General features: G+C 39.3%; 2 protein-coding genes across 5 annotated transcripts; one reads left to right on the top strand and one right to left on the bottom strand.

The window, feature by feature from the left end:
• Positions 1-30: 30 nt before the first annotated feature.
• On the top strand, positions 31-770 carry LOC135588145 (large ribosomal subunit protein uL11-like). Its single transcript, XM_065080133.1, has one exon. The coding sequence runs from the start codon at positions 104-106 to the stop codon at positions 602-604; it is 501 nt and encodes a 166-aa protein (XP_064936205.1). The 5' UTR covers positions 31-103; the 3' UTR covers positions 605-770.
• A 2,133-nt stretch (positions 771-2,903) lies between these two features.
• On the bottom strand, positions 2,904-9,611 carry LOC135588144 (squamosa promoter-binding-like protein 3). 4 transcript variants are annotated; one of them, XM_065080131.1, is made up of 8 exons: positions 9,389-9,609; positions 8,643-8,748; positions 8,123-8,556; positions 7,188-7,887; positions 6,956-6,982; positions 6,566-6,702; positions 5,911-6,198; positions 2,904-3,467 (listed from the first exon to the last, which is right to left on the bottom strand). In XM_065080131.1, exons 6-8 carry the CDS (start codon positions 6,609-6,611, stop codon positions 3,136-3,138), a joined length of 666 nt encoding a protein of 221 aa, XP_064936203.1. In that variant the 5' UTR covers positions 6,612-6,702; positions 6,956-6,982; positions 7,188-7,887; positions 8,123-8,556; positions 8,643-8,748; positions 9,389-9,609; the 3' UTR covers positions 2,904-3,135. The 4 variants fall into 4 exon arrangements, with proteins under 4 accessions (XP_064936203.1, XP_064936202.1, XP_064936204.1 ...); XM_065080130.1 differs by lacking the exon at positions 6,956-6,982; XM_065080132.1 differs by lacking the exon at positions 6,956-6,982 and having other exon boundaries at positions 7,188-7,822.
• Between the last annotated feature and the right edge of the window lie 2,340 nt (positions 9,612-11,951).

Genomic DNA, 11,951 nt, shown 5'->3' with positions numbered 1-11,951 from the left:
ACGCCAATATATTAGCCATCGCGGATGCCATCGCGTCTCTTCGAAATCCTAAACCTAAACCTCGGGAGCTCTCGCCACCGCCGCTGCCGCTGCCGCTGCCGCGATGCCGCCCAAGTTCGATCCCACCCAAGTGGTCGACGTCTACGTCCGGGTTACCGGCGGCGAGGTCGGCGCCGCCAGCTCCCTCGCCCCGAAGATCGGGCCTTTGGGGCTTTCCCCGAAGAAGGTGGGTGAGGACATCGCCAAGGAGACGGCGAAGGAGTGGAAGGGCCTCCGCGTCACCGTGAAGCTCACGGTGCAGAACCGCCAGGCCAAGGTGAGCGTCGTCCCCTCCGCCGCCGCCCTCGTCATCAAGGCCCTCAAGGAGCCCGAGCGCGACCGCAAGAAGACGAAGAACATCAAGCACAACGGCAACATCTCGCTCGACGACGTCGTCGAGATCGCTCGGGTCATGCGGCCCAGGTCCATGGCCAAGGACCTCGCTGGCACCGTCAAGGAGATCCTCGGCACGTGCGTCTCCGTCGGCTGCACCGTGGATGGGAAGGACCCCAAGGATCTCCAGACGGAGATCAGCGACGGCGACGTCGAGGTGCCGCTCGAATGAGCTCTGCTGCTGCCATGGTTAGGTTGCCTTTGGACTCAAAGCCTTTTTGCTCAAAGATGATTCCTTTAGTTATGTTTCTTGTTCCGAGACTTGCGAGTTTATGATCTGGTAATGTATTGGTGTCTTCAACAATCTGATTTTGATCAAAGATTTAATTTTCCTTTAATCGTTTTGATTGATGTCAAGATTAGGTTGGCAGGTTTTGGATTTGATTGGTTGACGTAGTACTCGTAGGCATTGTTTTCTCGAGTGTCAATAAAGGTTCATTGTTAATTACACAGAGATTGTTAATCATTCATAGAAACAACTTGCTCTGCGCACGCTAAAACTGTGTATATCAACACTCATCAAACCTCACATTGATGGGATTCTTGGGTACTTGCCCTCTTCTTTCTATCATCAATTATATGCATGGCAGATGCAAAATCATGATGTGAGGGACTGAAGAATTCTTCAGCTTTATTTATGAAATCAGAAGGCCTTTTCCTGAAGGAAAAGTTGATCTGATTCGAAATGCACAAAGCTTGTTTACTTAGGAGTTGGATCTGTTCTGTGCCTTAATTTCTTATGCTTGATAGTGGTTTGATTGGATATATGTTGTTTGTCATGTTTCATCAATGAACTCTTGTTAAGCTCCATGCTGTTGATGTATTTCTTGAGCTGCATGCAGCTACACTCTAATGGGATGATGAGTCCAGTCTTCTTTTGGGGATCACATGTTTCATAAGATACAACTAATTTGTTCAGAATTTGACATGCCATTTCTTTTCATGCATCTGCTTGAACATATTTATTGTACAAGAAATTTTCATATAGGAAGGGAAAGGGAGAACAAAAGACAAGAAGAAAACCTAGATTTAGTTCCATCCTATAACAAATCATTAGGTCACATGCTTAATGCAAAATACAATATTGTAGTGCCCTAGAGTATCAGAAAACCTAGATCTAGTCCTTTTTTGGGATCAAATGTTTCAGAAGATACTACTAATTTGTTCAGAATTTGACACAATTTCTTTTCATGCATCTGCTTGAACCTTTTGTAGAAGAAATTTTCATACAGGAAGAGAAAGGGAGAACAAAAGATAAGAAGAAAACCTAGATTTAGTTTCATCCTATAACAAATCATTAGGTCACATACTGCATGCAAAATGCAATAGTGTAGTACCCTAGAATATCAGAAAACCTAGATCTAGTCTTCTTTTGGGGATCAAATGTTTCAAAAGATACTATTAATTTGTTCAGAATTTGACACAATTTCTTTTCATGCATCTGCTTGAACCTTTTGTAGAAGAAATTTTCATACAGGAAGAGAGAGGGAGAACAAAAGATAAGAAGAAAACCTAGATTTAGTTTCATCCTATAACAAATCATTAGGTCACATACTGCATGCAAAACACAATATCATACAACAGTAAAAATCTATGTTTGAACTAATTTATTTAATGAAACCACAAAATTATAGTCAACCCAATGGCCCACTTGCATCATGCCACCCCTCTGGTCTCTGTGGACCCCAAATTTACTGCTTAGTTTAACCACAAGTTGAAGTTCTTAATCACCTTGAACTTTATAAAGAACACCCATAAAATATCTTGAAGAAATCGATTTAGGTGGAGTGAGTCATGCTTGAAAAAAATTTGTCATGAAGAGTCATAGATGTGAGGTTTTTTTCTTATTTCAATAGCAATTGATGCATATACAACTAAAATGCAAGCCTATGGCGGATATTTGAGTATCACTGGTGTTGATTGTTATGAAAAGCATACACTTTGAACTTTGCCACTGGTGCAGCATAAACCCAGAATAAAATGATGATAATAATAAAATAAATGTAAATACCACTGGAAACTATTGTTCTTAATCAACAAGAGCAGATCAGAAAACATTGGACAGCTCACCAAATATTGTGCTAATAAAGGACATCAATAAAGTTGTAACTTGTGCAGTAAAAGAAATTGATTGAATTCAGAATTACTGTTTATAATACTTAAAACTGTAAAGAGCAACACAACAATCTTGAATGATTGGGTCAATAAAGTCAATTATGAGGGCATGTGATCTTTCAGGAAGAACAACACAACAATTTTGAATTCCCCTGTTGTCACCATACAGAGCACAAAGATTTCAAGTAAACTACAAATATGTCTGACGTAGCAAATGTTCTCAATTATATAACTTGATATTGGTTGTCATCAACAAGTAGCAGAAATTAAAACTAACTGATCCAAATGCAGTAATCTTTGCGTGTTTTATTTTGCTGGCTCGCAAATTTCACCACAGCATTTCAACCTAAACAAGAGAGAGGAAGAAGCCCTGTACTTGAATTATTCACCAGTTGATGGATGCTACAACAGTGGACAGCACAGAAAGCCACAAGGACAGTGTAGACCCATTTGACCAGCAAGAGTATCACCTAACATACCAAACCTTTAGCCACTGATTGAAAAAAAAGACATTCTTAACACAAATGACTGAGGTATCCGACTAAAGTTCGATTTAAACTCAGTGTAGCGACCATCCCATCAGAGATATCAGTGTCTCCGAGTTGAGTCGAAGGAAGAGGCTCGGAAAGGAGCCTTGAGCCGCTGGAATTCCTGGAACTGACCATTGTTGTTTTGCAGATGGAATGGTTGTGTCGTTGTCAATGGTTGTGCTAATGGTTGCTCATCTTGCAACAATCCTGTTGTTGCATCGATCATATTTACTTCAGGATGAGTAGTAAATGCATTCTTTGTATTGACATACTTGGTAGAACTTGTTCCAGGGTTAACTGGATTCCAGGAATTGGTTGACAGAAGAGAGAGAGCACTGAGAAGATCCGGTGGTCCATCCAAGTTAGAAGCAAATACAGATGCTTCCAGATCTGCAAAGAATAAGATTGGAACCTGGTTTAGAATCAAGTCCATAAACTTCAATGTCAACTTGAAGATACAAACCCAGTTACAACTAGCTCCGCATAAGGAATGTAAACTAGGTAACCAACTAAAATGATGGTTTTGACATCTAACTTTCACCAGGAAAACAACGCAATGAGATCTATTCAGTTATATCGAAAAGAATGAGGAAAATGCATTAAGTAGCTCTCTGAGTTCTCCCAAGCGAAGGATACGAGAAGAATTACTGACAGAGGCATTACAAGCAAAGGATTTGATGTCCAAAGAGTTGATGTATTATAAGAAGGCAAACTTCTTAGATGAGGCTTCGACCTGTCGACAGAAGCAATATAGGTGTTTTTGTCACTCGAAGTTAACTTTGAGGTTACAAAGGAACAACCTTACCAAATAATAAACATGAAATCGTGCTTCGAGCAGCCAAATAATGATAGGTATCATGGTCCATGACAAAAGAATGAGCAAATACCAAATTCCAACAGTGAGAAGCTGTCAAATGAGTTTCACAGTGTTCACAAAAAGGTTGCAAGGATTCAAATGTCATTAATAACCCCCAAATTAGCTGAACACCCTGGTGTTCTGCTCCGTGCCAACAACTAGAAAACCATGGAGAGTCAAGTAGGGTGGTTGATTACAAAATTCTTAAAATCTTGAGAAGCGACTCCACAAACATGAAGAGTCAATTAGGGAATTATAGATGTTCGATTGGAGAAGTGTCATGTTTAATCAGATGAAATATTTGGGTTGTTATCAAAACCAAGGAAGAATGAAAACAATTGTTAAAAAAAGGTCAAATGAAAGAAAAAAGTGATTCTTGGAAGAATTAAACATGTAAAAAGTAGCATGACATGAAATATCTTGTATTTTACAAACAATCTAACAAGAAATCACTGATTCTAATCCAATTCTCAGAGTTTACTGCCAACAAAAGCAATACAGGATTCAGAGGACTACTGGATCTAGGCAGTATCCAGGTATAACACAGCTTTGCCGATTCAATCATATGTTTGAAGAAGATAAAATGGACATCTCAACCAGTTGCTGTTTAACGCCATGCATTTGGGCTCAGCATAAATTCAGCTTTGCAGATCCATTTGGACATCTCATAGTTAGCTAGGTAGAATGATCATGGAAATATGATCAATGCATCATGCTGCATAAATTTCATCTTGGGCTTACAACATATATGGTATTAGGTCTAGGGTTGAATTGTATTAGTTAAAAACTGATACTTCTGATTTGAAGCCATATAATAAATGGAGTTACTTAGATGTAAATCAAGTCAGCTGATCATCCCTCTCCAAAAATCTACTAAAAGATCTATCTATAGTTGAATTTTACAGGGTTTCCTATTGTCAGGTTTCCATCTAAAGAGGTAGTATTTGTGATCTTAGTGAAATAGAATATATTTTGTAAGCAGGCAAAACCTAATATTCCCTTAAAACCAGTCACAAAACCAATATATATTTGCCATGTCTAATCTTCCCTCTTTACTCTCTTAGGTCTTCTCTCATCATCTACCACTTCTATTGTTGAGTAGGAAACAGAACAGAATCAATGGATATATACTCCTATATTAAATTCAAATACATATCAGACAAAACAGATAATGCAATTTTAGAGAGAGAAGCTAAATAAAAGAAGTGAGATCTAAAAATAATTGTAAATTTTGAACAAAAAATTTAAGTAGTTGGTAAAAATATCTTAGAAATTTATTTGATGCAATGTAGACTGGTGTTGTGAGTTGAAAAAAGTAAAACACAATCAAGAAAATGATAGTGGTGAATTTGAAAGAAATTAGAAAGGCAAAATTTTGTGTCAAGTACATGATAAAAAAATGATATATAATGCCATTCTTAGATGTAGACATTCATAATTAGCATAAAAATGCAATAGGAAGGTCAAGTTAAATGCACAAATATAAGCTAATTAACATTCTTCATCCGTTGAATTATGAGCCTGAATATTCTTGAAAGTAGATTGACATCATGGTGCATGCTATATCACAATTCTTTCAGATAGATGTCCATAATGTTTTCACAAAAAAAAAAAGAATATAGCATTCTTAATTTCTGCTCATTGACAATTCAAAATTGTTTACCCTTTAGGCAAATGTCTTTGTTGAGGCTAAACAAGTCAATCTGAAAGTTGCTATTGAAACTAATTCATTTTTAACCATATTTTTCAACATGCAAATGAAAATATCAAATGATAAATTCAGCAGGTACACAGTTGTCTTACTGAAGAAACATATATGGAATTACTGTTCCCTAATTAAGGACCACAGCAGGTCCTTCACATATCATGTTGCAGTGTGGACAGAAAGACAACAACAATGTTAGTATGTGTATAACTATGCAGCAGGGTGAATAAATACAGAAAAATTAACAGAAAGATATATTTTTCTCAAAATACCTTTCAAGTGCTTCGAAGTGCTACTATGATTAAGGACTTCAGTGGCGATGCCCTTTAATGGCAAGAGTGGATCCAAGTCATGATGAAAAGGGGTGATATCATGTGTTTGACTGGTGCTAGAAAATTGCAGCAGCCCATTACTGCCTCCTGCTTTATTGGACTTTGTCCAAGATTCTTTAGGTTGAATAAGCTTGAAGCTGCCTAAGTCATCCCATGGGGAACTTACAGTTGCTGGCACATTACTCGGAGGAGCTCGACCAAAAACAAGGTTCATTTGATGTCCATCATCTGTAGAGAACCACAATAGTATCAAAAGTATGCACAGGACACCTTCATACAAGTTACAATGAAAATACAATAATCAAGAGATCTGCAGATGCAACTTAATCTACTTGCGGAAGCAGCCAGCATATACGATTTAGGAAAACAAATGGAACATCATAACTTAACAAATGTCAAATGTTGTCCTACTTGCTTGTGTGAAATGTCTAAATTATTTTCATTATTATAAGCCAAAAGAATGTTCTGAAATCTGTCTATCAAATATCCATTATTCTTTTCAGGAAATGAAAAAGAGCTGCTTGAGGCCACCATATTCTGAGGTACAAAGATTAATTGAAGTTGTTTATTTCAGGGGCTAAAAGTCGAGTGATACCATGATCTGATGAAGAGATCCTCGGAGAACTAAAAGAGATAGTCATTGGTTGTGGCTTTCTGCGACGTACATTATGATCAGATAAACGCCTGCGGCAACTTCACTTGTTCTGATCAAACTCAGACAAACCATGAAACCTGGAAGATGGCCAAAACATTATGTCCACTGTGAGACTTTGACAACCAAGATCATAAAAGAACATTTTGCTAGAGAAAATAAGGTAGCCATATATCTCCAGAACATCATAGATGTTACAAAACAACACAATATCCTAGAATCACTCCTGTGGAATATGCTACTATTGAGCCCTAATGTGATACCCAAATCCACAGTTACCAATGTTTTTCACAATTCATTAGTTAAGAACAAAAATTCAGTGTCATTTTTTACCTTGTAAGTACCATCTAAGGATGTTCCCTGAAAAAATAACCATCTAAGAGTGAGTAACTATTACAGGCAGCACAACTATATAGGGCACCAAAGTGCTTCTATCTAAATGTAACAGGGGCTATTAATAGGATGGGTATTAGAGGAAAAAAAATCAAAAGAAAACTCAGCTGCAAAGAAGCAAGCTTCATGATATCTTAATTTGATTTTCACAAGCAACTAAAAAAAGTTTTACCTGCTGCACTGTTGACAAAAACGGCGCTCCTGACCAGCTACGATCACCTTGGGAGACTTTGAGTGGTTTACACAGACTCTATGTTTTCGGTGATAATCTTTAGCTGTTGTAAGGTCAATGTTACACCCTTCAACCTGGCAATAAAAATTTTGAAAGGTCTGCTGAGACACCTTAGATTTCTTGACTAACGCAATGGACAAGGTTATAGAAGCTGAGGAAGACAAGTTCTCAATGTTATTTCCTGCACCACCATCTTCAAAAGAAGTCCGCCCAAGCTTCAAACCAGTGAGTGGTTCCCTAGAGTAGCCTGCAGTCACTGATGCAGGTGATGTTCCAGATCCCTCAACCCTTGCAAAGATATTCTTGTTCAGATTATATGGGGCTCGTTCAGTTGAATCAAAGTTGAACTGTGACTTTCTCTTTCCTGTCTCGGACAAGGAATCAATGGATGCTGAGATGGAGCTCTTGGATGAACGATTGTCCAATTCTAGAACCGAGGAGGCACCACCACTAGATGAACATACAGATCCATCGCAAATACGTGCACTACCTCCAATCTTAGAGTCAGGTACTTGTGCAGGTTTAGATAATTCACTTTCTTTTCCACTGAATAACTCCAGAGTTTCCCAATCCCACTGGAAAGGAGTTTTTGGAATCCAGTCCATCAAAGAAGCACTTGCAATAGATTGAAATAATTATTCTGATCAAGAAATAACAAATAAATACAAAGTTCACTATCTGGTGCTGGATCAGATGAAGATAATTCAATAAAAAAAAGTCCACACAGCTCGGGCAATCACCAAAAAATCCAGAAAATGGTCTGACTTCTTCCATCATTGATGACCAAAGATTTTTAAAGCAAAGTGAAAATAGGCATGTGTTTATCTGATCAGGAAACCAATAAGAATGAACAAGAAAAAAAAAAAAGTTTTTACCTCTAGAAGTTATGCCAGGATGTGGTTGATCTCCATACGCATTAATGGCAAGAAGTAATACCTACACTTGTTTATCTCATAAGATACTGAATCCCAATGCTCGCAAATTCCCTTTGCCGACATGATGACTCAGAAGCATCTGGACATTCCTTTCGCTTTCTTTTCTTACAGCTGAAACAAGAATGACAACACATCACAATTTCCCCAATGTATTGGTTTATTTTGCCGTGGATCTGATCAAAGTCGGTAACACCATGTGGCTGATGAGGAAATTGACACAGATACTCTAATGCTCCCCAAAAGGCAACCAACACTAACTTGCCCTATTGTCATCACTAACTAAGATTAAGCTCTCTGATCAACTTAATCCCCCGTGCTCCAGTACTTCTCTCAAGAGTTGTCATGTTCCTTTTTCTATCAAAGAAGACTTCTTACTGTTCAAACACAAACCATTCTTCAGATTAAAAGGAAAACAAGCAACAAAAAGGTCAACTTGAGAAAGCAATATCTGACTTCCTACTCTTGGATGGTCGAGGGTGGAAGGCGTCGAACTTGAGAAGATGCCGCTGCTATTTCCTTTCACACAGGGCCTTTCAACTTCTCCATCAGTTGCAGCACTGGTACATCTGGAAACAAACCAAAAACGAGATATTAAGGGAGAGGTGTGCTGCAGGAAAAGATAAAGAAACTAAACGTGATATGTGAAGACAGAGATGGGTACGTGCACATAGAAACACTACAGCTTGGTTCTTGTTTATTTTTGCCCTTTTTTGACCGCAGTCCCACCAAATCAGTGCCTTCTGCCCGTGACAGCAACCAAACACAGACGTTTCTGCCACGGAAAAATTGCCGAAAAGAATCCGGACGACAAAATACATGAATACAAGATAGTTTTCTTGTTAGAGTTTCTTGTTCTTATGTTTTTACAGACTTCGCATCAAATCTAAATCACACACGCCGACACACAAAACCCTGCTCTCAAAAGGATACATCAGATAAGAAAGAAGAGAACTTTGGCCTTTGACCAAGACGCCATCGTTCCACGCAAGCTTCCGCAACGGAGAGCAACACAGAAGTAGAAATCGAAATGCAGTTATTAACTCAAAAGAAAGAACAGACCGATGAGAAACTCAAAAAAGGCGGAATTTTTAACCCTAACTATTGATTCCGTAGACTGGCTAATGATTCCGCTCCTTTCTGACTGAAATCCAAGCTTTCGGTGGTGGTGCATTGAAGAGATAGCGGAAACAACCACCACAAACTCACCTTTACAAACAAACCAGGGAGCGATCACGTGCGGCCGTCTGCCGCTCCAGATCTCTCCTCCGCCTTCTCCACGGCGATTCCTACGATCGATTGGAGTCGTGCAGAGGAGCGGCGGCCGAAGCAGCGTGGAGTGCGGCACCCCCCCGCTTCTTCCGCTTCCTCAGTGAGCGGCGAGATCAAAAAGAGAGAGAGAGAGAGACGATATGTGGAGAGATCAAAGAGATGTGGCAAGCTGGGAATATATAGCAGAGATGAGGGTAGAATGGGAAACCAAACGAACGATAAAGGTTTTTAAGATTATTACAGCTTTAACCAATCATTACCATACGCTGAGTTGGGATACGGTCACCCCCACGGTGAGCTTTTGGAGACTCTCCGCATCGCGAGTTAAATAGCTTCCTATCGGTGTTCTAGAAGAAGAAAAGTAATTTTTGAAGGGAAAATATCAGAAATAAGGCAGTTATCACTAATTAATTCAGATAAAATATGTCATTATAAATCCAATTGATATAATGCAACACTAAATTTCTTTTTTTTTTTTTTGCATCTAAGATATTAGTCCAGTGGTAGTGTGTCAAATTTACTCCATATCTACTTGTAAAAATTTTGACTATTAATATAAAACTTTTAAGATTAAATCTTATTTTTATCAAATATTATTTATAAAAAAATCTTTGAAAAAATAGTATTCATAGAAAAACGTGTTTCATTCTATTTGCCTGATCTCATTCCTTTGAGAAAGAATATGAACATGAAATGATGAGTGTTTCATTCTTTGTTTCAGGGAAAAATGTGATTGTAGAATGCTTTGTTTCAGGAAAAATGTGATTGTAGAATACTGCTCTGACATTAAGAGAATACGAGGAATGTTATGTAAACAAGCGACTCATGACTCATATGATACAGCTTTTGGTGCAAGTCAACATTTGCTGCTTGGTCAAACATTTGATTCAAACTTTATCTGTGATGAGATCACTTGGTGCTGCCTTGTACCGCACTGACCCTTTATGATTGATCATCGATTCATATCATTCACTGGTTGAAGGTTGTCACATCTTGATAATCAGATTTATGAGAAGTCGGATGTCCTGATAGAAGGAATTATGATTGATCATTGATACCTGAGTAATTATGTCGAATACTAGTATTATGAGATTTTATAGTTGATATATGAGTAATTATGGAGGATACATGAACGTTCCATGTAGTGACTGTTAGTCAAAAGTGCCCAGCAAGCCAATCACGTGAGTGATGGCACGTGTGACTTGATACAGAATCATTTTGCTTATCATATTTTTGGCGTATATCACTTTATAACTATTGCATAAATGCATATGTATTGTGATGTCCTTGGATTTGTGCAATGGGAATCAGATCGTGATGAGATCACGATAATGAGATCGATTCACCTTTAAACACATATCCTAAATAATCCCGGTCATAGGTTACTCGAGAGGGACATCGTGATAACCGGATAGACTGGTGTGCTGTATACCCGTCCATATGATGGATGCAGCTGGTCTCATAGCTGCTCGTGTAGGGACACTAGGGATACAGTACATGTGCTCATTGGAGAATGAGTTCACTGATTGATCCGCTTACGGAATGCTGGATGGTTGATGATGCCTTATTGTCAGACAACGATTCCGTAGTCCTAGTGGTGTATCTGGTTCTTAGACTTGAGACACCAAGGATGTCCTGTATGAGTGCTCCACTCTTTGATACCAGACTTATAGGTTTGGCTGTTCCCAGATCTAGTACAGCTGGTCATTGGGAGTGGTAGTCGACCTTACGAGGGCTATTGAGTGTCGATAGAGGATCATCCACTCTCGGTATCATGAGAGGAATATCCCATGTGTTCTTGCTCAGACAAATCCCTGGCCAGGGTCATTCGGGTTGAGAGAGAAAGAGTTCTCCGGGAGAATCCGATTAGAGCGAGACTCGAGTAGAAACCGTATGGGTCTGACAGCACCATGCTCGATATACGGTCTCTGGGATATTAGATGGATGAGGGACTATAGGTACATGGTAACTGAGGACAGACAGGTCCAATGGATTGGATTCCCCTGTATCGTCTGGGGACTACGGCGTAGTGGCCTAGTACTTCCGTAGTCGATGAGTCGAGTGAATTATTACAGAGATAATAATTCACTTAGTTAGAAGGAGTTCTGACAGGTATGACTCACGGCCAGCTCGATATTGGGCCTAGAGGGTCACACACATATGGTAGGCATTGCGATGAGTAGAGGTTCGGATATGAGATATCCGACGGAGCCCTTGTCTTATTGGATGCAGATCCAATACCCACTAGGGAAAGGACCCATTAGGGTTTTGACACGGGATCTCTATAAATAGGAGGGATTCACAGCCTCATAGGCTAGAGTCTTTGCTTGCCCTTCCTATTCTCCTCTCCCTCTCCACCTCAGAGTAGGCCTGGAGTTTTGAGGAGCGTCGTCGCAACCCTGCTGTGTGGATCACCGCTAGAGAGGAGGACGCTTGACCTCCTTCACCCTCTCCTAAGGATCTGCAAGGAAACAGGGATATACGATCTCCCTAGGTAACA

The sequence above is a fragment of the Musa acuminata genome, chromosome BXJ1-8 (assembly GCF_036884655.1).
Source record: "Musa acuminata AAA Group cultivar baxijiao chromosome BXJ1-8, Cavendish_Baxijiao_AAA, whole genome shotgun sequence".
Classification (NCBI taxonomy): Eukaryota; Viridiplantae; Streptophyta; class Magnoliopsida; order Zingiberales; family Musaceae; genus Musa; species Musa acuminata.
Note: the sequence above shows the minus strand (reverse complement) of the source record. Positions and strands in the feature narration are given on the sequence as shown.

Excerpts from the sequence above, each read along its gene's own strand:
- LOC135588145 (XM_065080133.1), top strand. The coding sequence starts at position 104 with ATGCCGCCCAAGTTCGATCCCACCCAAGTGGTCGACGTCTACGTCCGG.
- LOC135588144 (XM_065080129.1), bottom strand. The coding sequence starts at position 7,852 with ATGGACTGGATTCCAAAAACTCCTTTCCAGTGGGATTGGGAAACTCTG.